Source organism: Gobio gobio (assembly GCF_949357685.1).
Source record: "Gobio gobio genome assembly, chromosome: 22".
Lineage (NCBI taxonomy): Eukaryota > Metazoa > Chordata > Actinopteri > Cypriniformes > Gobionidae > Gobio > Gobio gobio.
The window spans coordinates 9,945,213-9,970,578 of NC_137118.1; the positions used below are offsets into that span (position 1 = coordinate 9,945,213).

General features: G+C 35.6%; 2 protein-coding genes across 3 annotated transcripts; one reads left to right on the top strand and one right to left on the bottom strand.

The window, feature by feature from the left end:
• Window positions 1-476: 476 nt before the first annotated feature.
• Window positions 477-11,549, bottom strand: map3k7cl (map3k7 C-terminal like). The gene is made up of 5 exons (XM_079803882.1): window positions 11,305-11,549; window positions 10,786-10,867; window positions 8,126-8,184; window positions 6,068-6,183; window positions 477-1,041 (listed from the first exon to the last, which is right to left on the bottom strand). The coding sequence occupies exons 2-5, from the start codon at window positions 10,859-10,861 to the stop codon at window positions 861-863; spliced, it is 432 nt and encodes a 143-aa protein (XP_079660008.1). The 5' UTR covers window positions 10,862-10,867; window positions 11,305-11,549; the 3' UTR covers window positions 477-860.
• Window positions 11,550-13,404: 1,855 nt separating this feature from the next.
• On the top strand, window positions 13,405-24,527 carry cct8 (chaperonin containing TCP1, subunit 8 (theta)). Of its 2 annotated transcripts, XM_079804089.1 has the most exons (16): window positions 13,429-13,577; window positions 14,611-14,701; window positions 14,797-14,876; window positions 16,792-16,941; window positions 19,856-20,036; window positions 20,124-20,185; window positions 20,280-20,417; window positions 20,598-20,776; window positions 20,895-20,961; window positions 21,102-21,189; window positions 21,549-21,664; window positions 21,756-21,827; window positions 21,906-22,070; window positions 23,441-23,560; window positions 23,674-23,806; window positions 24,285-24,527. In XM_079804089.1, the coding sequence occupies exons 1-15, from the start codon at window positions 13,518-13,520 to the stop codon at window positions 23,779-23,781; spliced, it is 1,677 nt and encodes a 558-aa protein (XP_079660215.1). In that variant the 5' UTR covers window positions 13,429-13,517; the 3' UTR covers window positions 23,782-23,806; window positions 24,285-24,527. The 2 variants fall into 2 exon arrangements, with proteins under 2 accessions (XP_079660216.1, XP_079660215.1); XM_079804090.1 differs by lacking the exon at window positions 23,674-23,806 and having other exon boundaries at window positions 13,405-13,577.
• Window positions 24,528-25,366: the final 839 nt, after the last annotated feature.

Sequence of the window (25,366 nt, forward strand, 5' to 3'; positions counted from 1 at the left end):
AACTATTTCCTGGAGCAGCTTGCATGTCATGGTTAGTCCTATTATAATATGAACATGTGATGTGGTGTGTAAACACCGTAAAATGATAGGCTACTCACTGAGTCTAAATGTCAGCATACTAGACATGAGATTTTCAAAATTGCTGTATGAAAATGAATGTCTTTCATCAGTCTGACGAAGAGAATGAAACCTGCACTGTGCCAGAACAAAAATCTAGACTGACTAAAATTCCACTGAATCTAGAGGAAGCAAACGTTTCAAGCTGCTAAACTGGTTTGCGGACATACACCGCTGGTTTTTCAGCTGTGTGGGATGGGAAGTGTCAGCCATTGATATTTTTAAAGGGTTTCACAATCCTAAAATGAGCAGATCACATTTCGAAACCCAAGTTCCCTGTTGCTGAGTGACTAAACAATGGTGTGTAGTCATACTTCTATCGTCACCTTGCTTGAACTTAAATAGCTGAACAGAAATGTAATTCCTTAATTCCTTTTTTATGCAACTGACAGACAGAAAACAGTAAAAACTTTTACTGAGAGTAACATTTACTCGTTCTCAGCAGAACATTTTACATGATAAAACACTGATGCAATTTCAACTGTACAATATAGGCGAGTGAATCAACAAACACGCCCTTAAATCACACAAAGAAGAAGTATATTCAGACATATATGAGTGAGGTGAACCCTCACCTCAAGTTTGGGCCACAAGACCATCCGCTCTGAAAAGGACCCATATTAGCTTAAAATATCATATATACATTGTCTCTGATTCGAGATCAGTTTTAGTACATAACCAGTGAAGGAACGCTGAGATGTTTTTAAGCCCAAGAGAAAGATCTTTCGCATTGGTGTCAAAGGTCACGAGGAGCCCTGCCTCTTGTGACTGACCACTCGGAGCATCTCGAGCTGCTGTGCTCGTTCGCTGTGGACTGTGATCAGATTCCGGTTCTCTTCTGTAAGTATCCTGTATTCCTCCTCCAGTCGCGCAAACTCCATCGGAGCATTTTCATCCTCTAGCAGCTCTGCCATGAGCTCTTTCCTGAAAAGGACACGCATATATAATAAAATGTTATATATGATCATTCATTACATAACTTTTATTAATGACTGTAGTGATGATATGAAAGGTGTGTGCCAAAATAACACATTATATGGCCTGGGTGTCGCACAGATGACTACAGGTGGCTGTTCCGTGCCCGAAACTATTTTATAGGAAGTGAACTTGTTGATGTCATAGCTTTTGGTAGCTGGGTAGATACAATAATCTCAATCGGAAAAAAAAACACATCATTTTTATTATAGACAGAACTACAGTACTTCATCTAGACTTGTCTGTGCTTTGTAATGTTTCACTAGCTCACAATGACACGGATTCAGCGGGCGATCTATTCTGAATATGCCCTTTGGACCAAGTTAATCGTTTGAGCAGGGTTGTAGTGTGGTGACAGGCACGTTTCTGTTCGGAAAACAAAGGGTTAAAAGTGTCTATAACCACACAAGGATGAATCAGACACATACTGTATATCACTAGGGAACATCTAGGGAGTAATAAATCTGCAGAAACTGTACATAATTGATTTACACCATGTTCCTGAACAGCTATGTTTGGCAATTTATCTGAACTCTGAAAAAGTTCATGTGTTTTCCTAAGAAAATGAGAACGAGAACAAACACTGGACATTTTCAGTGGCATTTAGATGTCAGTAAAGTTCTTGTGTTTCCCTCCATAAACCATCTTTTTATCATGGGTAATTTGGGTATATATATATATATATATATATGGGACACCCCTCCAAATCATTGAATTCAGGTGTTCCAAACACTTCCTTGGCCACAGATGTATAAAATCAAGCACCTAGGCATGCAGACGCTTCTACAAACATTTGTGATAGAATGGGTCGCTCTCAGGAGCTCAGTGAATTCAAACGTGGTACCGTGATAGGTTGCCACCTGTGCAATAAGTCCATTCATGAAATTTCCTCACTACTAAATATTCCACAGTCAACTGTTAGTGGTATTATAACAAAGTGGAAGCAATTGGGAACAACAGCAAAAAGGCCACGTAAAATCACAGAGTGGGGTCAGCGCATGCTGAGGCGCACAGTGCGCAGAAGTCACCAACTTCTGCAGAGTCAATAGCTACAGACCTCAAACTTCATGTGGCCTTCAGATTAGCTCAAGAATAGTGTGTAGAGAGGATTATGGTGCGGGGTTGTTTTTAGGGGTCGGGCTTGGCCCCTTAGTTCCAGTGAAAGGAACTCTTAATGCTTCAGCATACCAAGACATTTTGGACAATTTCATGCTCCCAACTTTGTGGGAACAGTTTGGGGATGGCCCCTTCCTGTTCCAGCATGACTACTCACCAGTGCACAAATCAAGGTCCATAAAGACATGGATGAGCGAGTTTGGTGTGAAGGAACTTGACTGGCCGGCACAGTCCTAACCTCAACCCTGATAGAACACCTTTGCAATGAATTAGAACGGAGACTGCGAGCCAGGCCTTCTCGTCCAACATCAGTGTCTGACCTCACAAATGTGCTTCTATTAGAAAATTCCAATAAACACACTCCCAAACCTTGTGAAAAGCCTACTCAGAAGAGTTAAAGCTGTTGTAGCTGCAAAGGGTGGGCCAACTCCATATTAAACCCTACGGATTAAGAATGGGATGTCATTAAAGTTCATGTGCATGTGAAGGCAGGCGTTCTAAAACTTTTGGCAAAATAGTGTATATAGAATTACCACTTTATTAGGTACACCTTGATAGTACTGGGTTGGACCCCATTGCTCAGAGATTGGTCCACTGTGGTCATAAAGGGATGGACATGGTCAGCAACAATATTCAGGTAGGCTGTGGCGTTTAAATGATGCTCAGTTGGTACTAAGGGGCACAAAGTGCACCAAGAAAACACCATACCCCCACCAGCCCGAACCTTTGATACAAGGCAGGATGGATCCATGTTTTTACACCAAACTCTGACCCTACCATCTCAATGTCATAGCAGAAATTGAGACTCCTCAGACCAGGCAATGTTTTTCCAATCTTCTATTGTTGTTTGAGTAACTATTGCCTTTCTATCAGTTCAAATCAGTCTGGCCATTCATCAAGGCATTCACAGAACTGCCACTCAACTGGATATTTTCTCTTTTTCAGACCATTCTCTGTAGACCCTAGAGATGGTTCTGTGTGAAAATGAAATTCTGAAATACTTAGACCAGCCCGTCTGGCACCAAAGACCATGCCATGTCCAAAGTCATCTTTCTTCCCTATTCTAATACTCAGTTTGAACTTCAACACATCGTCTTGACCATGTGTAAATGCCTTGAGTTGCTGCCAGAGGCGTCACAAGGCCCTTTTTAGCAAGGCTTCAGACCCTCTAAATTTCCACCCAGCCCCCCTGAAAAATTTGCTATTAACTATTACACACATTTGTGATTGCATCAGTCCCCTTTAAAACTCCCATGAAAACAGCGGAAGGCTTCTACTCCTCCCCGTCTCTTAGTCTGAGTATTTTATGTTATCTCCATGACAGAAAATGAGAAGTGATGATCTTCTTTTAAGTTAATTTTACTGCACAACTGCAGTGTTAAAAAAGATAGTGTTTAAAATATTACATATTTTAAAAATATAGATTTTTTTAAAAAACTTTTTCATCTCCGATGAGTTTGAATCTCTGGATTTAAACTGCTTATCAAAGTGAATGACAAAGACAGAGAAACATCATGCAAGTTATTTCTTTCTACTAAATAATGGCCCAGAAGCTGTTTGTGACACATTTATTAGACTCGGGGTAAAGCCATTTGTGGTTTTTGATGCAACTTTGAAATATAAACGTGGAAAATTGATAAATTCATGTGCTGTTATTTTTTTTAATAAATAGAAAGCAAATAAGGGAAGGATTTAATATTATGTCAGATTAAACATATTGACAGTCTAGACAATTACAGTATAAGGTTACTTTATATTTTTAATGAATATTAGTAGTTAGTTAGTTAGTTAGTAAGTAGTTAGTTAGTTAGTCAAAATGATTTGTAATAAAATCAATATTCAAGGATTGACTTACACAATATATATACAGGTGCTGGTCAATTAGAATATCATCAAAAAGTTGATTTATTTCACTAATTCCATTCAAAAAGTGAAACTTGTATATTATATTCATTCATTACACACACTACATTATTTCTTTTAATTTTGATGATTATAACTGACAACTAAGGAAAATCCCAAATTCAGTATCTCAGAAAATTTGAATATTGTGAAAAGGTTCAATATTGAAGACACCTGGTGCCACACTCTAATCAGCTAATTAACTCAAAACACCTGCAAAGGCCTTTAAATGGTCTCTCAACCTAGTTCTGTAGGCTACACAATCATGGGGAAGACTGCTGACTTGACAGTTGTCCAAAAGACGACCATTGACACCTTGCACAAGGAGGGCAAGACACAAAAGGTTATTGCCAAAGAGGCTGGCTGTTCACAGAGCTCTGTGTCCAATCACATTAATAGAGAGGCGAAGGGAAGGAAAAGATGTGGTAGAAAAAAGTGTACAAGCAATAGGGATAACCGCACCCTGGAGAGGATTGTGAAACAAAATCCATTAAAAAATGTGGGGGAGATTCACAAAGAGTGGACTGCAGCTGGAGTCAGTGCTTCAAGAACCACTACGCACAGACGTATGCAAGACATGGCTTTCAGCTGTCGCAATCCTTGTGTCAAGCCACTCTTGAACAACAGACAGCGTCAGAAGCGTCTCAATTGGGCTAAAGACAAAAAGGACTGGACTGCTGCTGAGTGGTCTAAAGTTATGTTCTCTGATGAAAGTAAATTTTGCATTTCCTTTGGAAATCAGGGTCCCAGAGTCTGGAGGAAGAGAGGAGAGGCACGCAATCCACGTTGCTTGAGGTCCAGTGTAAAGTTTCCACAGTCAGTGATGGTTTGGGGTGCCATGTCATCTGCTGGTGTTGGTCCACTGTGTTTTCTGAGGTCCAAGGTCAACGCAGCCGTATACCAGGAAGTTTTAGAGCACTTCATGCTTCCTGCTGCTGACCAACTTTATGGAGATGCAGATTTCATTTTCCAACAGGACTTGGCACCTGCACACAGTGCCGAAGCAACCAGTATCTGGTTTAAAGACCATGGTATCCCTGTTCTTAATTGGCCAGCAAACTCGCCTGACCTTAACCCCATAGAAAATCTATGGGGTATTGTGAAGAGGAAGATGCGATATGCCAGACCCAAGGCCATTGCTGCAGTAATTTAGGCAAAAAGAGCCCCAACTAAGTATTGAATGTACATGCTCATACTTTTCATGTTCATACTTTTCAATTGGCCAAGATTTCTAAAAATCCTTTCTTTGTATTGGTCTTAAGTAATATTCTAATTTTCTGAGATACTGAATTTGGGATTTTCCTTAGTTGTCAGTTATAATCATCAAAATTAAAAGAAATAATCATTTGAAATATATCCGTCTGTGTGTAATGAATGAATATAATATACAAGTTTCACTTTTTGAATGGAATTAGTGAAATAAATCAACTTTTTGATGATATTCTAATTATATGACCAGCACCTGTATATATATATATATTGGTCATACCCCAATACTTAAATCCTAGAATTGCCCCAACTTGCTGCCATGAGATTGGCTGATTAGATATTAATAGTTATGTTTACAAAGCGTATACTATGTGGTTTGAAAATATAAATGTACTTTTTTAAAAATCTACTTGATCTAAAAAAAGCATAACAAGTATATTCAACTTGTTGGGCTTTACAGAGCGCACTTTCATTTTCATCAAAGTGTGGCGTTGCTGTGTGAAAGTAAAAAAAAACAAAAAGCCCTGCATACCACAACACAGAATGTCAACTCTTGTCATGATTACACAGGCACAGAGCATGACTATTAAGGAAACTCCAGACAAAGGCAGCTTTGATCAATAATCGGTCTGTTCATACTTACAAAGATGTGTGTTTATAACAGAATAGCATATCAATAGGGTGGTTGGCAGCTCTGAATCTCAGTAGCACCATGAATACACATATTGAGTTTTTTTTCAACGCTTACTTTCTGTCTTCCATCCTGGCGATTTCATGTTTGACCTGGTTGAACTCATTGGCCATCTTGCAGTGGTCTTTGTACACTTCTATGGACTCCTTTAGAGACCGACATGGCAGCACCGGCTGTTAAAGTGAGGGACATGATGACATTATTACATTGCATTATTAGTGAAATTGTGTTTTATTTTTCCTAATACTTCGGTACAAACCACAATTGCTCTTTTTAATGAGTTAAATTGAGAAATGTTATAGTCAGTGTATATACACATACTGTGGATAAATTCAGGAACTTCATTTTTTTTTTTTTGTTATCTCGGTTATATTTGGATTGTCTGCTACATCCTGGAATATACACAAAATCGTCATTCAGCCTGACAAGGTTTCAATCAACTGATGAAACACAATATGTGGAAATATTAGTGAGACGCTTGACTTTTTTTTATTTTTATTCCTTTTGTGTCAGGAACTTCTTCTTTCGCAATGACTCACGGCAAAGTCGTGCAGAATATTATCTACACGACAAAGCGCTTCAACTTCTCCCAGTTTTTCCCCTTATGCGTGTGTGTGTGTGTGTGTGTGTCTGTGCGTTTGCATATATGTTAACCCAGTGTTTTTTGGGACAAGTTCAGGTTTCAGAAAGGGACACTTTTATAAGGAATCTTCCTTAAATAGTCCTTGTCACATTGAGATGCATTAATAACCAATGATAACATAATATGACAAACCAAATTTGAATGAAAATAGTGCTTACAGATTTAATATCTACACACTATTCAGTGCAGTTCATGCCTCATACTGTTTGCTCCCTATAGCAATTTGCCTAAGAAAAACCTGTCATAGAGCATTTAATATTACTTAGAGACTTTTTTGTATCAATAATGTGCTAGTTATAAGGAAATGTCAAAACCAAACCTTCATGTCAGCATGAAACAGCATTCTCAACACATTTGACTTCCGTAATGTAACATATTTGAGTGAAACAATATCATTAAAGTGGAAAAAAAATGTTGGCCATGACATTTTGTCCATTTAGAGGACATCAGCCGAGAAAGAAAAGCAAGTTATCACATTTTGACGAATGATTATGGAGACAAGCTTTTATTTTTTTTCCACATACAGTAGTTTGTTAAAAATAAGATAAAAAATTGTGCATTAAACATGAAGTGTGTCATTTATATTCCTCTAGTGGTACAATTATATTTATTTAATAAATTATCGTTATTATTATTATTATAAATTATTATTATTGCTACTATTCTTACTATTAAAAATGACATGCTTACCTTTAAGAATATAAATAAGTTCAATTTAATTTCCTTTTGTGAGAACTTTAAAAGTCACCGATGCCATCTTGTGGTCTTATAGAAGCACTGCTGAAATATTCCCTCTTTGAGAAAGTTTTATCAATGACATAAACCGAATAATAAACCCTTACGAAAATGAAACACAAAGAAAAACATGGTTATTATAGTTAAACCATGGTAACCACAAATTAACCATGCCTTTGCTACTCTAACCATAGTTTAACCATGGTAATTGTGGTAAAACTGTGGTTATGGTTATCAATTAGCCAAAAAAACATGGATACTACACTTTTACTATAATAAAACCATAGTTAATTTTCGTAAGGGAAGTTGAGTAACAACAATGTGTGAAAAGGAATAAATGTCCTCAGCCAATGAAGAGACATCAATAAACCCTTTAAGGCAGAAGTATATTATTCCATGGCCATAATGTTGTTTATAATGTTGTCTGAGTGGATTCCTCTCTGATTTAGCTTCTTTCCTCACAAACCCACCACTCACTCACACACTTTCTGATGTTCAGCACTAATACTAGTACAGTGGGTTAAGCCTTTCTGCCTTTTTTCTACCCAACTGTCACACCATATGACCCCAAACCATTATTATCATATACAGTGCACTTTTAGTTGTGAGTTATAGTCTTATAGAGTCAGATACAGCCATCAAAGGCTAGTTTTAGCTGTATTCTCCATGCAGCAGACACTGTGAGTGTATTCCAAGCTTACAGCACGCTGTCACATTTTAAATAGATTAAACTTTACCTGCAGGCGTTGCTCAAGGTCAGGGAATGATGGAAGGGGATCCTCTGCATCTTTCAACTCTGAGAGGAAAAGAAAGCCATGTCTGGTATGAGAATGCTAATGTTTGAGATCTTTACTCCAAGGCCTTAGTGGTGACATCTACATCCATCTAATCAGCTCAATCATACCACAGTGCACATGACACCACAGCATGTCCAGAAGCTGTTTACACTGATCCAGGTCCAGTTTCCTTAGTGTAAACATACACGTGGTTATTCGCCTTGAAACTGGTCCCAGGTCAGTGCGAAAAGCCAAATTCGAACACCACCTGTTCGGCCATGGACTCTCGATCCTAAACGGACAGATTGAAAGTAACTATCTCCCGGGTTCTTCGCAATGACTTGTCTGTAACGAGCACTCTGACAGACAGCTTGTCTGTACTGATTCCCGCCATGCCAGCTATGTCCGAGCGGGGCTCACACACACTCACGCCGAGAATCCTCTGATGCAGCCAGCTATAAACAGACCTGTTTACAGTCATGCATAAGCCAGACAGCCAATTAAAAGATAAATATACATTTAAATTTGCAAGGGAATTATCTGAAACATGATATGCACATTACTCCTGCAGAATGTGGCCAGGTGGGGATGGACCTGACAGTTTCATGTAATTTTGGCTGATTGATTGCATATATATGTTATACTATATTTTTGTTTCTGATTTATTTTCAATTAATCTTCAATTTATATATAGAAATACAAATATTATATATATATATATATATATATATATATATATATATATATATATATATATATATATATATATATATATATATATATATATATATATATAATTGAAAATAAAACAGAAATATAATATTTAAATATATATCATATTTTTATTTCTGTTTTATTTTCAATTAGTCTTCAATTTTTTTATATATATATATATATATATATATATATATATATATATATATATATATATATATATATATATATATATATATAATTGAAAATAAAACAGAAATATAATATTTAAATATATATCATATTTTTATTTCTGTTTTATTTTCAATTAGTCTTCAATTTTTATATATATATATATATATATATATATATATATATATATATATATATATATATATATATATATATATATATATATATATATATATATATATATATATATATATATATATATATATATATATATATTGGCTGATTGATTGCATATATATGTTATACTATATTTTTGTTTCTGTTTTATTTTCAATTAATCTTCAATTTATATATAGAAATACAAATATTATATATATATATATATATATATATATATATATATATATATATATATATATATATATATATATAGATATAGAAGCAACTAATTGAAGTAACTAAATTGAAGATTAATTGAAAATAAAACAGAAATATAATATTTAAATATATATCATATTTTTATTTCTGTTTTATTTTAAGTTAGTCTTCAATTTAGTTATATATATGTATTGAAGTAACTAATTGAAATAAATATCAATATATATGTGTATATATCTATCTATCTATATATATATATATATATATTTTTTTTTTTTACTGTATATATACATACTGTATATATTCACATATTTATTATTTTATTATTGTTTAGTTTAGGTTAGTTATTAGTTTTGAAATCCTGAAAATTAATTTTATTTTATTTTGATTTAAATGTAAATTGTAATTCAAATTAATTGTAATTATATTTTCACATATTTATTATTATTATTATTATTTAATGATTGTTTAGTTTAGGTTAGTTTTTAGTTTTGAAATAATAAAAAATATGTATTTTTTATTTAATTTTTTATTTACAGTTGAATTGTAATTCAAATTAATTGTAATTTATTTTAGCTTTAGTTTTTCCCAGTTATCATTATTTTATATATCAAATTTGTATTTATTATTTTGCTATTATTTTAAGTTTTGTAGTCATTAAAAAAATTAATGTTTTTCATTGTAAATTTGTATGTAAATTTTCATTGATTTATTTCAGTGAAACTTAATGTATTGTCGTTTTCATTTTATGGTTTCATTAACAAGTGACTGTTAATTACACAAAATATTGGTATACATGGTTCAAAACGAGTTTGTATGGAATTATGGGAAAGTTAAATATAGTGTGTTTGTGTGTTGGGTTCTATTTGTGTTCCACTTTTGGGAAAGAAAGAAAAGGACGCAGGGCAAAGTAGCGGCGAAGCGTGAAGCATTAAATGCTTTTAATTTTAGGCCAGTGTTCTAAAAGCAAATGAGTGAATCATGCAGCAGTGAGGTATTAAAACCGAAACCTGATGCTGCAATGCCCAGGCAGCAGCTGCCATCAAAGCATTTGCCTGAATAGCTGTAAAACACTTTGACAGCACTGTTGACTTTGTGGCTAGGTAGATATTTTGTTTTTAAGATGCCAGAGATCAACTAAAATAGAGGGGCACCTGTTTCTTTGTAGGATGGCAAAAGTTGAATTGATCCCACATAAGAGGCTTTGGGTGGGTTTTACTTGTTGCCATTTTGGTAGAAGTCATGCATCGCACGGGTCGTGCAGAGCGTGGGGACGCAACTCTATTTTAGTCTCTCATTCACAGTCTTTGTCACACACATCTAAAACAATCATTTTCATATTCTTGATAGATGCATACCTGAGGTTTCGTCGAGGCTGAAAGCGATTTGTACTTCAGGTTTATCTGCAGAGACTCGTCTAGTTGAGGTGATCATTTATTCCTAGAAAAAGAGCAGAGTTGGATTAAACAAGGGTGGATGTAAACCTTATGGTTATGAGATCAGCAGCCTTTCAGGGGGTCGTGGAAAGGTTTCACCATGTGCCCAAAGTTGCATCAGGGATTAAACAATTGGAGATAAATCCTCTCCCAGCCAGCAAATGAGATCATACTTCTGAACTGGTTGCACAGTGTTCCTTAGAGTTGCTTATGAAGTCATATTTGTGTATGTTTATAGTAATGCTACTATATTTTATGTGCTAATGCATATGTGCTATATTTTAATGCTGAACATTAAGGAAGACTCAAGTCTAATGTTAATAACAGTACAAGCATAACCTGTTGGCTACTGTAACTTTACTTTAAAACTAAACGATTTTTAATTTGAAAAAGAAGTTTAATTTGTTTCATATGATTATATGAGACAATAAAACTCCTTACCTGAAAACAGAAACGTATTTACAGAAAACTCCCTAATAAAAATCTTTAAAAAGCCTCAAGAGTCGCTCAGCAAAAGACAGAGCTGAAGACACTCCATTGAGAAGCCTGTAGATCTTCTTCACTGTTTATACAGTAAAAAGTCACATTAAATCATGCAGTCATAATCCTCGTAGTGTACACTGAGAAGTTCACAAAACACAGCCCAAGTAATGACAGCTCTTCAGCAGGAGGCACTGGGATTCTGTGTGTGCTAGACGGACACCAATTAAACGGCTCAGATGGCATGACTTTACACTAGAACAATGTCCACCTCTCCAATCAGCTTTGAGTGACCCACACATCCACAGGAACAATGCAAAGGTTTGGTTTTCATTGCAATTTTGTGGTGGTTGATTATTGAAGGTGGTTAGTGTTTGTGATTTGTAGTATTTATATTGTTAGGTTATTTTTTATTGCAAAATAACAGTTCTCTGTGCAATCATTTAGCTGTGTACATCAAATTGTTAAAAAACAACAACAGTCAGGAAGGAGACACACACACACACACACACACACACACACACACACACACACACACACACACACATAAAGATATTTATCTAAATAAGTAAAAATAAAAATGCAATACAAGTATATAAAACACATTTAATAAATGTAATATGTAAAACACACAAATAAATAAATAATAAGGCTCAGAAATGTCTTAATTAATTTGATTATGAATTATTCTAAGTGATTATTCAAATTATTAATATAATAATTAAAATATTTTTATATTTTATTTATTACAATTATTTAATTATTACAATTATTACAATTATTAAAACACCTTTTTTAAATTAAAAACTTCAAAATATTAAAAATATCAAACAATATTTATGCTTATTTCAAATATATATTAATGGCTATATAATGTTAAATAAACAAACACATGGGGAAAAACCTGTATATGTATCTTGTATTAATTTGTCACAATTATTGTCATTTTTAAATTTGTTATTATTTTATTACGGACTGTTTACTTGATTTCTTAATAACTTGAGAACCTTTTACTTATATTAGGCAATTTTTTTTATTTTTTTTTTGCAGTGGTTTGCTTATTGCCAAATCATGTTATTAAAGGGATAGTTCACCCAAAAATGAAAATTCTGCCATCATTTACTCACCCTCAAGTTGTTCCAAACCTGTATGAGTTTCTTTGTTCTGCTGAACACAAAAGAAGATAGAGTGAAGAATGTTTGTAACAAAGCAGATAAAGCAACCATTGACTACCATAGTAGGGAACAAAATACTATGGAAGTCAATGGTGTCCAACTTAAGGGTGAGTACATGATGACTTTTTATGTTATTTTTGGGTGAACTATCCCTTTAAACAGTAACCTACACCACTAACCTAGCTAGCTATCTAACTAGATTAATGCAGTTTGTTTGTCCTTTTTGTCATGTATGACTATTGTGCATACATGGATTTCTCGGCGACGTCATCACTGCTTGCGCACGCACCCGAGAGGCAGAAAGAAGAAACCTCTCGTGTTGTAGGTTAGTAGCGGCGTGTCTGTAAGTCAAAATGCCAAGGAGTTGCTGCGTGTTTAATTGTACCAACAGAGCCAGTGCTGGGTGCCTGATGTTTAACATACCTAGGGGGAAGCATGCGTTTGCCAAAAAAGTATTACCTAACATGATCATTCATACATGTATCACAGCAACACTGCAAAATTAAAGACAGACAAACAGATCCAACTAAAATCACGTTTTATTGAGTCAGCAGTTATATACAAACAATAAGGAAAGCTTCAATGTTGTTGCAGTAGCGGACCAGCGATCTGTCTTTCTGCCTCCAGGATGCGCACGCACCCTGTAATGTTTGTAAACAGGAAACCCGTGTATAGGCTAATGCATGAAATTGTGGTGTTTTAATTATTAAAAAAAAAAGGCGTTGCAAATTTCTGAAAATTACTACCACAAAATCAGTCAAAAATTACCACAACAACAAAAAATAATTGCGCAGTCCTGACGGGACTGATATAATAATGAATATTAAATAGCTTGCAATTTTCTGCAACACTCAATCGGCGTTCTTCTATCTCGCCTATCTGGATCAGCAATCCGTGTTTCTGCTCTCTACAGCCACGCCTGTTCTTTCTTAGCTGCATGCTTCCAGTGCGCTGCAGCCTCACCCAGCATCAGTGTAATATCCACATTATCTGGTCAAAATGGCTCTTCACGTCCCCAAAGCCCCGGGCTTTGCCCAGATGTTAAAGGATGGTGCGAAGGTAGGGCTGTTGAAACAGTGTTTTGCTCGTATTATGTTGTTTTTAAGAGCACACGCAGTGACTTCTCATAGAGGTTTCTAGAACATGGGCCTCATGCCGTCCAACTACCGGTAAAACTACCAGACGCTTGAGACTTCAACTAAATATTAACGTTTTGTACAAGGCCGTCATTAACATGAGGTCTTAATGAAATATCGAAGGTTAGACGGTGAATGGGTTCTTTTAGAAAGTAACGGATGAATGAAGTTAGCATGTTAGCTGAAGACATGTGACACTGACAGACACTCCTCACACAGACATTACTTATCCAACTGTCTTATAATAATCATACAGTATTAGAATTTTTTTTTTTGTTAAACGTCAGAATTTCAAACACGATTTAAATGTACAATTTTATGTTGCTTCTATAAAAATGTCGTTTTGTGATGTTCCCCATTCTTAATCTCTGCATATTCGTTTGTTGATATGCTAATCCGATCATTGAATTATTGTTTTTAAATATTCAGCGTTTGCAATTAATTTACCTTTTGTATAGTGTTATTTAGGCTTTAAATGTATATCTTTTGATATTGTTTTGGTTTAGATTTTCACACCTATAGCTCTGACAAATGTAGATTTGATAAGCTTTAATATGCCATCAGATATCATAAGTACTATTTTCTCATCCATCCACACCAACATACTATAACATTGCTTTGTTTTCTTTGAAGGATAGTTAATAATTATTGTAAAAATTATTTTGTAATAATTATTGAAATCTTAAACTTGCAGTTACTGCACATTGAAAGCAAAATTACCCCCCCCCCCCCTTTTTGTTTTAGAGAGATGTAGAGAAATATTATGCTATTCATTATGGAAATGTAAACTTGAATTGTGGATCTCTCACTGCCTTGTATTTAATTTTAAATACTTAAAAAAAAGAAAGAAATCAGGATGCGTGTTACTCAGTTTTGTATTTTAAAACACACAAACCCCACTTTTTATATTTCCAAATTATGAAATGACTTTTGTCTTGTTTGTTTTCCAAAATCAGCACTATTCGGGTCTTGAGGAGGCTGTGTACAGGAACATCCAGGCATGCAAAGAACTGGCACAGACCACGAGAACTGCATATGGACCCAATGGTGAGGCTTATATGTTTACTTCGATGCCTTAGACCTTTTTAAGTGATAAGGCTGGACTCTGACTGGATGGTGCATGTTCATTTAATTCTTTACAGGTATGAACAAAATGGTCATCAACCACTTGGAGAAACTCTTTGTCACAAATGACGCTGCCACTATTCTGAGAGAGCTGGAGGTAAATATTAGTAATTGTGATAAACGCATTAATTGAAGCTGCAGTTGGTGATTTCTGAGAAACGCTCTTGAAAGTTGATCTGACTAGGGCTGGACCAGAATATTTGAATATTCAGTCAGTGGGTTGATATTCTATATTTCTATTTTGGGATTCGAATATTCGTTGTTTTTATTCTCGCAAATCCGGCATCACCTCGAAATGGTTCTCATTTGCGCTTGAATATGTTACGCAGCACCCCTTTGCAGCAGTTTATTGAGCAGTTTCTTTTAACAGTTTTAAATTACAGTTAGTGTGCGTGTGTGAAGAGCGATTCATAGCGCTCTCTTCTCCTTATATGCAAAACCATAGACCTTTTATCCACTGAAGCACAAAAATAAGTAAAAGATGACTCTCTTAGTGGCCTATTTTTGCTCCGTTTGAGATGAGTGTGCTGCTTTTTGCAAGGCTTTAAACATGAGCAAATTATAAACTTTAGTGAAGATTCAGCACTGGTTGGATCGGGACACTGACAGTTCCATCAACTGTCCCAAGCTCTGAAAGTTAATTTAAATGAGAGTTCATGCATTGGCGATAATACATAGAAATGTGGAGAGTGTTAAAACAAATGTGCGTCTTAAATATATAAATAGCCTACAGGTATTGATTTTTAACACGTTGCACCGATACATCGTAGCATTAGACATTAGATCGATATATAGATGTGTTGTTACACCACTAAGAAATATATCATTACTGTATACTAAAATGTACTTCTCAAAGTAATAATATAATATTTCTAAGAAATATCATACAACCATTGACATTCATCCATGTTTTAAATTTATACAGTTCTGTTGTGCAATTAATTACATTTTCAATTGGTTACATTTTAAAAACTTGATTAAATTGTTAGTTTATATACATTTTTATTAAATCATAAAACAGAATCCCCCAAAAATAAAATGGAAAACACAGAATTTAGGGAAAAATAAAATGGATGTCATGGATAAAAGTCAGCTACTCCGTGGAGTTTAATTGTGAACAAACAAGTTTACATTCATTCTCAAGGTTTAACAAACATGTGTAAAGAATTTCCTGCCGTATTAATGTTAAATTAATATTGTGATAAATACCGGTATCGTATGATATGGAAAAAATATTGTGATCTTTTTGGCCATTTCACCACGCCCCATTGAAAGCAGCAAAACACTTATAGCCAATCAGTAGTAGGGGGCGTGTCCCCTCATGATGGGCGAGGAGAGACAGTGAGCAAGAGGGAGATTTGAAAAAAGACCAGAAAGAGAGATGGCTAAGAGACATTAAAAAAGAGAAAAGGGGAGGAATCTCACTAGAAAAAGAAGGGTTATGATCAGCAAAGAGCTTTAGGACCCGCATTAATATTAGAAAAGCTTTCCAGCGCTGGAGAGACCGAAGCGGGAATGCCTGAAAACTGACACAGAGGTTGCGTTGTTTTTTTAACCATACATGAGTAACATTCGTTTTGCCATGTTTCACAGAACCAAGATACTGTTGCTGATACAGATTTAATGTCAGCTATAGTAACAGGATGGTTTTGAGTGTCATTGTTTGTCTGGAACTGGTGTGCTGCTGGTGACTAACAACAAACTCTAGCTTGTATGTACTTGTGTACTGTATGTTCTTTTTTTGTGCGTCCTTGTCGTTCGTCATCTTTGTTTTATTTTTCACTAAGTATTATTTTGCGTCACTGCAGCTATGATAAGGAGACATCCACTCTCTCCTGCGTTGTGTGTTTGTGCATTTTCGGGGCGGAGCAATGAAGGGAGGGGCGTGTTTGTTTGGGTTGATATTTCAAATATCTGCAATGTTTCTCAGAAATCACTTTTTTCCATTTAATGCTGATTAATTTGGAAGAATATCTCCATTTATTGTATGTCCATTTCTCCTATCCTCCAAGGTTCAACACCCAGCAGCCAAAATGATCGTGATGGCATCTCACATGCAAGAGCAGGAAGTAGGGGATGGCACGAACTTTGTGCTGGTGTTTACTGGTGCTCTGCTGGAGCTTGCAGAGGAACTGCTGAGGATGGGCCTGTCTGTTTCAGAGGTCAGTAAACAACAGCTCTGATGCAGTATGTCACTATGTATGTTTACATGCACTCAATTTCATTAATCAGAATAAATCCAATCTAAGATTCATGAAAGGTCTGTTTATGAACCCTAAATGACATCCGCATTACATGAATATATATATTTTTTAAATCCACAAAAACAGTTTATAAAAAAGTTTAAAAAAGCAAGAAAAAAAAGCAAATATTTAGTAAATATGAACTGGTCAGTGGATAAGATATGAGACCTAATAAATATGTACACATTCATATGACCTAAAACGTACGTGGTATGTATTTTCTCTGATAGAGAAAATAGTCAGATTTAAGCGTTTACATGCGTAATTAATTTTGTCTTGATGATTGGATTATTCCAATCCAGCTGGTGTTTACATGAAAGCTTTTCATTCCAATTGACCCATCAATCCAATTATAAAAGGATTATTTGGATGCATGTAAATGTAGCTACAGTCAGGATAGATGTTTTCATGATCTTTTAAACTTTTAAGTTCTTTTTAAAATCGTGTATTTTGATAGTCTTGGTTCCTCACGATTCGATTCAGAACGATTCTTGAGGTCACGATTCGTTTTAAAAATCGATTCTTGATTTTGAATCAAATTGATTCAATACATGCATAGATTTGATTGTAGTTTACTGTTTTGTTACTTTTCTTGTTTTATTGCGTCTAGACCGTTTAATAGGTCTAGAATAAAAAATTCACTGAATTAAATATGAATCTTGAAATTTATTTAGTTTTCCTCCTATTTTAGTCAACACAACATTATAAAACAAACGCCTTTTAAGCTGACTGCAGTCATTGCACATTACTGGCAGTCTTCTGTAATAAAGTAAGGCAGGCTATTTTATTTTTGATATTAATAATAGGAACAAAGAAATTACATACAATAGAAAAAATATATTTTTAAAAAGTTTTTCAGGTACAGTAGCCTGGTTTGATTTGACACGTCTTAAGAAATACTACAGAAATTGAATAAGCAAATGTAAAAATAAAAGACTAGTCTTCATTGTATGAATTTAATATAAATTGGTTCATATTAAAGATACAAATATTGTCAAAAGCAGCCAGTGATTTAAAAAAAAAAGTTTTAAATTTACATTAATGAAACGGATGGCAACAGTTTATGAGCTCCTGTCACTTTAAGAATGAATGCATGGATTTAATATAATATAGTTACACAAACACATCTGATTTGTTCCCAACTGTTTACGTTCACATAGGACATAACAGACTGTGTTTATGTGAATACTACCCACTAGGGGTGTAACAATTCTACTACATCGATGTATCGATTTAATTTCCTATGATCTAACTACATCGATTTGTGCTTGGCAAGTTGGCCTTCCGGACGACATATATCGATCTAACATAGTTTTAAAAGGTAATCAATCGATTGTATCGATCATAGGAAATAACGCATTGGATTTAAGCACGTCAGACTTTATATGGATATTTTTTCTTAGCACTTTTAATGATAAAGGCGTTAAACGTTACTCGATTAAGTCTGCCTATCTGTGACATCATCGCAACGCAGCAGCAGAAGAAAACAAAACATAGCATGGCGGATGGCAGAGAAGCCAATGTGTACGAGAAATTATCAAGCCACCAGGAGAAAGAGCTAAGTTAGTAACTTGTTACCTGTACTTTCAACCCTTGCTAAATGTTACCTGTGCATTCCTGACACCAGTGTGCCTGCAGAGCGAGTTTTTGTACTGCTGGCGACATAGTGAACGCACAGAGAAGTGTTCTGTGGTCAGATCATGTTGATATTTTTGAAATAGAAATCTGTAGAGTCATTGAAGAGTAGTTGGTTACATTTTATCTTTGTTAAATATTGTTTGTTTATTAAACTGAGAGTAGTAGCAGGTTCAGCCAGTTTATTCAACCTGAAGAAATGTTGGTTGCACTTTATTTTTGATATTAATATTGTATTTGTATTATTTTAATGTTGTAAAACAACAGCAAAAGTAGCAGGTAAACCTACTATTAATTAAACCTGAAGAGTAGTTAGTTGCACTTTATTTTTTATTCTAATATTGTAATATTTTTATGTTGGAAAACAAAAGCAGAAGTAGCAGGTTAACCTACTGTTGAAATGTTGGTTGCACTTACTGTGCTTTTATTGAAAATGTATTGAAAATTGAAAATGAGAGCAGAAAAGGTTAACTTCCTGTTAATTCAACCTAAACTGTTGGTTGCACTTTATTCAAATAAAATTTGAATGCATTTGCCATTAATTGTTGTTTACTTGTTTGTTTATATCCATAATTAATTGATACCTGATTCCCTTACAAGAAACAACAGGAATCTAGAAAACTTCACCTGCACTGAGCAGTATCCAGATATTTATTTCAGTCACACAATTTTTGGCTAAAAAGTTACTGAATCGATTTCAAGTCACTGAATCGTTTCGGATCGTATCGTTCTAAATGAACCAATATCGTCCTTGAATCGTATCGACAACCTCAAATCGTGATACGAATCGAATCGTTGTTAAAACGAATCGTTACACCCCTACTACCCACCATGTGCATTTTGTGTGTGTATTTGACATTTAAGGGATTGCATGTGTCTGAGAGATGGCATCTGTGCTTGTGCTTCGAGCACCACATTGAGTCCTTTTTCGCAGCTTACTGTGATTAATAACACTCTAACATGTCAATAACTTTTAGTACTATGAAGTTAATGTGTAACACTTTAGAAAATAGATGTGAATTGTTAAAAGATAGAATCACGATTCATATGTGAATCTTTTTTTTTTTCACCCCTAATGATTAATTCATAATGTTTTGACCTTGCAGGTTCATGCTAAGTTGAGAACTAATATATACATTTATTTGCATTATAGACAGTTTTTTAGCTTGATCTGATGATTGTTGATTATTCATCCCAGGTGATTGAGGGCTATGAGTTGGCATGTAAGAAAGCTCTGGAAATTCTGCCCGATTGCGTCTGCTCGTCTGCTAAGGACCTGCACAATCTGGACGAGGCCACAGCCATGATCCGCTCAGCTGTCATGAGCAAACAGTACGGCAACGAGGACTTCCTGGCCAACCTCATTGCACAGGCCTGTGGTAAGGCATGAATTCAAAAGTTCAAAAGATAATTTTGTGATGAATTCAATTTAAGGGGTCATTTTAATCTTATTATTTATTTTACAGTCTCTATATTCCCTGAGTCTGGCAATTTCAATGTCGATAATGTCAGAGTGTGCAAGATTTTGGTAAGTATAAAGTACTATTGAATTTAGGCTTTGCTTTAAACTAAAGGATTTCTAGAGAGTCTGTGGGTCAGCTAAAAAATGTTTGTGTGTGTAGGGCTGTGGACTGAACTCTTCTACTATGCTTCATGGAATGGTATTTAAGAAAGAGACAGAAGGAGACCTCACATCAGTGAAAGACGCAAAGATAGCAGTGTTCTCCTGTCCGTTCGACTGCATGGTTACTGAAACCAAGGTAGAAAAAAAGCTCATTCAATTGGATTAAATGTCTTTATAGTGTATCTTGTGTCTCTATGGGTTGACAGTATTTCCTTTTGTATGATTTTCAAAAAAAGTGCAATAAATCACATTTTCATTTTGATTTTATAGCTGTTCAGGCTTTCTTCCTTCAACATTTCTTTCTGATGTTTCATAGGGAACGGTACTTATAAAGAACGCAGCGGAGCTCATGAATTTCAGTAAAGGAGAGGAGGATCTGATGGAGCTCCAGGTCAAGACTATCGCTGATTCAGGTGCCAATGTGGTTGTGACAGGGGGCAAAATTGCTGATATGGCCCTTCATTACGCCAACAAGTACAAGCTCATGGTTGTCAGGTGAGAGAGAGAGGAAGATCCCTTCCTTTTTCTGTGCAGCACTTTTCCCTATTGGCTTTTTAAATGAGAATTTAGCTATATGTCTGATATTTATGAACGCTGTTTGTTCTTCACCAAGGCTGAATTCAAAATGGGACCTCAGAAGACTATGCAAAACTGTTGGAGCCACCGCGTTGCCCAGATTGGTGAGTTAATCTAGATTTTGCAGGCTGGATTACTGCTCAACTTCACTAGTGCCATTTTTGTGTAAAGCAGTGAGCTGGTGAAAAGCCAGTTGGCATCATTATGGTCACTCTGTTGTTTATTTTTTCCTCTGGACAAACAGACTCCCCCGACTCCAGAAGAGATGGGACACTGTGATAGTGTATACCTGTCCGAGGTTGGAGATACGCAGGTTGTGGTCTTCAAACATGGTAAGGAAATTCCAACACTTGATTCTTGTATTTACATTATTATTCATGCATAATATGTGTTCAAAAGTTTGTAGTCATCAAGGTTTCAAACAGAGATGGCAACAAAGAGGCAACTTGTGGACTGCAGCTTTAACATATTAAAACAGTTATTTAAAATGTTTACTGTATTTCTGATCAAATAAATGCAGCCTTGGTGATTTTTTGGTGAAATGTGGCTGAGGCACTCACTTATCAAGATACAGATGTCTGTGTGACTTGTTTTCTTGACATTCTGATTAGCAAACTGCTTTGTAAATATTGGTGTTTAGTCTGTCAGTGATGTATCCAGACAGCTCATGCCATCTCAATCCTGTTTCTAGATAAAGATGATGGCGCCATCTCTACTTTAGTAATTCGTGGGTCCACGGACAACCTGATGGATGACATTGAGCGTGCCATCGATGATGGAGTTAACACCTTCAAAGTCCTTGTCAGGGTTAGTTAGTTTAAAAATCCACCACATCTCAAGTCCACTTCTAATTAAATCATGAAAAAATGTGACCATAACAGAACTATGCCCCCCTCAGGACCCACGTCTTTGTCCAGGTGCCGGTGCCACTGAAATTGAGCTTGCGAAACACCTCACGTCCTATGGAGAAGTAAGTACATCAATCTAATTTCCTTTTGCTGTTGGCAGAACTTGAACCGTGTAAATAATTTGTAAATGTCCTCTAAAGTCTTGCCCAGGCCTGGAGCAGTACGCCATCAAGAAGTTCGCAGAGGCGTTTGAAGCAGTGCCCCGTTCTCTGGCTGAAAACTCTGGTGTGAAGGGCAATGAGTTGATCTCCAAATTGTACGCCACACACCACGAGGGCAACAAGAACTATGGCTTTGATATCGAGGTGAGGGGCCCGCAGCAAACGCTTGCTTTGTAAGGGTGCCAAGTATAAAAAGCAAAGGGAGATGAGAAGCTATTTTTAATTGAGGCAGCAAACCTGAAATAAATAGAGAAGGACCCTAAATCATGCATTTTAAATAGGATCCCTGTGGGTCCTTAAACTTAAAAAGCCTTGAATTCAGTTGGATCAAATTTAAGGCTGTAAAAAGTCTTAAATGGTATAAGAATAGTCTTAATTATCATTTTAAGACGTCTGAAATTTGGGGACAGGAAAATGCTTATCACCATTTGGTTTAATTTGAATATTAAACTTCAAAAGGCAATGATTTAATTGGGAGCGCTGCCCTTTTCAAGGTAAAAATGCGGTGCTGCTATGCTTTTTACAGGCGCATAGTTTCACAGCGGTTCGCAATCAATGAATACCTCACATTTATGCCAGGCGATTGCCATAATTCATCAACAGTAGATCATAAGCAGTTTTCCTTATGGTGTTTGTATCGTTATAGTATTTATATTATTTTAAAAAGCGCAGCTGTTTTTTGCTGTTCCGCCTACTGTCAGAGAATTGGATTTTTTTTTTTTTAATTAAAATATCCAAAAGCCACTAGAACAATGCTATATATTTTGTTGACTTGTGTACATACATTATCCCAAATGTTCCCAAGAATGTTTAACTCCAGAAAAATCTTACTGCAGTGTGCAACAAGTATCTCATAGCAGCCGCGGAGCGAACGCACAGAGTAACGTTATAGCATAATTTTCAACCCACTCAAATGTACCTATGATAAAACAGCGCTGCGATACTCCACATACACTTGACCGGAAGAAGCAGGAGCGGCTGTCGCCGTGTTACGCTCGTCTCATTGGCAGTCGCTCCAGCACCTTGTTCAGCTCCCACAGCACTCGGCCCTGCTCTGCTTCATACTAGAGTAACGTTAATAATCTCATCCAGGAGCATGATTTCTGCCCGAGTCCCGTCCTGATTCTTTTCAATCTCTGCGTCATCAAGCTACGAATAAGCGACCTTCAGCGGCGAAACTATATAGTGTGCCTTTTAAATTGAATTTTCATTAAGTGGGTGGATCGAAAAACAGCTAATTTGCATTCTAAAATTCTAAACAATTAGGATAAGAAAAATGCAAAAATGTATATAAAATGTATCATTTAGGCATCCCTTTTCATTAAGAAAGTGTAAGTCTAAAAATGTAAGGTTTATAATTTTGTATATATATGTATTATGTTACCATAGACGTTGCTCTAACCCTTTCCATATGGTAATAATTTTTTTTGTCCAAGTCATAAAGGTCTTACGCCTTCAATTATATACACTGTCAAGGTGTTATTGATGACTATGTACTTTTTTTAACCGTTTAGGGAGAGGGGCCTGCAGTGAAGGACATGAAGGAGGCCGGTATCCTCGACCCATACCTGGTCAAGCACTGGGGTATCAAATTGGCCACAAACGCAGCCATCACCATCCTCCGTGTGGATCAGGTTAGTGCTTCACTTTACGACTATTTTCAATTTCTTATTCCCTCCATGTTTATCAATTCAGGTGCTTTATTAGCCTGTTTTTTTTGGATTATAATGTGATGTGTGTATGCCAGATCATTATGGCAAAGGCAGCAGGGGGACCCAGAGCCCCCAAACAGCAAGGACACTGGGACAAGGACGGTTGGGAAGACGAACCAGAGAAATTTGATACACATCATTGATAAGAAATCCAAAATGATAGCAAAGGTGCACAAACAAAAGCAACTGTTTGGAGTGCTTAACCACTGGAGTGAACCGGGTTGCATGAACACTGTGTGGAAATTCACCTTGAGTTTTTTGACAAGTCTAGCCTGACTGCAGTCATTACATCACAGATAACATGGTTATGCTGTATTAACTGACCTGAGAAGCATTGGTTAAATGTCTAAATTAATTGAGTTTGCATTAACACATAAATTCAGATGGTTGTCATCCTAGAATTGGATAATTTCATCGTGAATATGAGAGAATGATCGGACTGAGTACAATGGTTGTTTTATAACTATCTAGGTTTGCTCTTCACAAGCATCACTAACTCGTCGTCTGGGGATTTTTGTGCAGTTTACTTGCATGCCGCATGCACTAAAAACACTTCTTCCTGGCAGGTTTTTGCACTGCGCACAATTGACCGTCCTTTACTCTTTGTCTTTTTAAGTGTCTGATTATGTTTGCTTCTCCTCCACAGATTATAATGGCCAAGCCGGCTGGTGGACCCAAAGCTCCACAAGGAAAGAAGGACTGGGATGAGGATGACTGATGTCACTAGCCTGTGTGTCTCCGTCACTGTCTTAGCTTTTCAAGTGTTGTGTATTTAATATCTAGCCCCATTCTTTTTGTATTATTTTTTTTTTAGGAAAAGCCATCCACATTAAAAATGAGTGGCTCTGAGCTGTTTTTCCTGGTCCCAATAAAGGCACTTGAGCTGTCAGCATCCTTGTCATTTCTTTTAAATAATTCTTGGTGTATAACAAAATGCAGTGTAATAGCAGTAATTTTCAACAATATCAAACTGTTGCAATTATATTCATCAAGTTATATAGTGACTCTATATAGTGAATATTTGTGCAGATTGAATCATTATTGGGTTGTTATTGTGCTGTTAATTTCACCCCTTTTCCCCAAAATATAAAGCATCAGATCTATTAAGTGTTGACTTTTTTTTATACATTGATTTTAGTAATATTACTAATTATTGAGGATGTACACTTTGCACCATGCATCGCCCTCTGTCCTTATTCCTAACTTTATTTGTTATTTAGTTTTATTTATAGATAGATGTATTTACTAATTGTCATATGATATTAGCTTATAGGGGTTATGTTATAAGGGTACCAATATTTTGTCTTTATTAATCGAGATGAATTTCAAAAGATTGCCACAATGCATTGATTCCAAAATAATTAAACCACATCAAACCCTCCAGCTAGAAAATGGTAACTACAGTTAAATGTTTTGCTTTAGTTAGAGACTGAAAGTAATGATGTAAGAAAATTTCAGAATCTTTTTGAAATTAATTATTACGTACTGTGCTAGACTGTGACTTGTCACAACACTTTTATTATTATTAATTTAATTTTTTTTATATAGCCTAATAAGTGCTGTCAAATCAATTAATTGCATGCAAAATAAAAGTTTGTGTTAACGTGTGTGGACTGTATAATTATGTAAATACACATGTATATATCTAAGAAATATTTGCATGTATATACTGTATATTTATATTATATATAAATATAATTTTTTTATATACATGAGTGTAAATATATA

Coding starts and splice junctions, on each gene's coding strand:
- map3k7cl (XM_079803882.1), bottom strand. CDS start 10,861: ATGATCACCTCAACTAGACGAGTCTCTGCAGATAAACCTGAAGTACAA. Junction 6,184..8,125: donor ACCTTGAGCAACGCCTGCAG/GTAAAGTTTAAT, acceptor TCACTTTAACAG/CCGGTGCTGCCATGTCGGTC. Junction 1,042..6,067: donor GCCAGGATGGAAGACAGAAA/GTAAGCGTTGAA, acceptor TGTCCTTTTCAG/GAAAGAGCTCATGGCAGAGC.
- cct8 (XM_079804089.1), top strand. CDS start 13,518: ATGGCTCTTCACGTCCCCAAAGCCCCGGGCTTTGCCCAGATGTTAAAG. Junction 13,578..14,610: donor TGTTAAAGGATGGTGCGAAG/GTAGGGCTGTTG, acceptor TTCCAAAATCAG/CACTATTCGGGTCTTGAGGA. Junction 23,561..23,673: donor CCATCCTCCGTGTGGATCAG/GTTAGTGCTTCA, acceptor TGTGTATGCCAG/ATCATTATGGCAAAGGCAGC.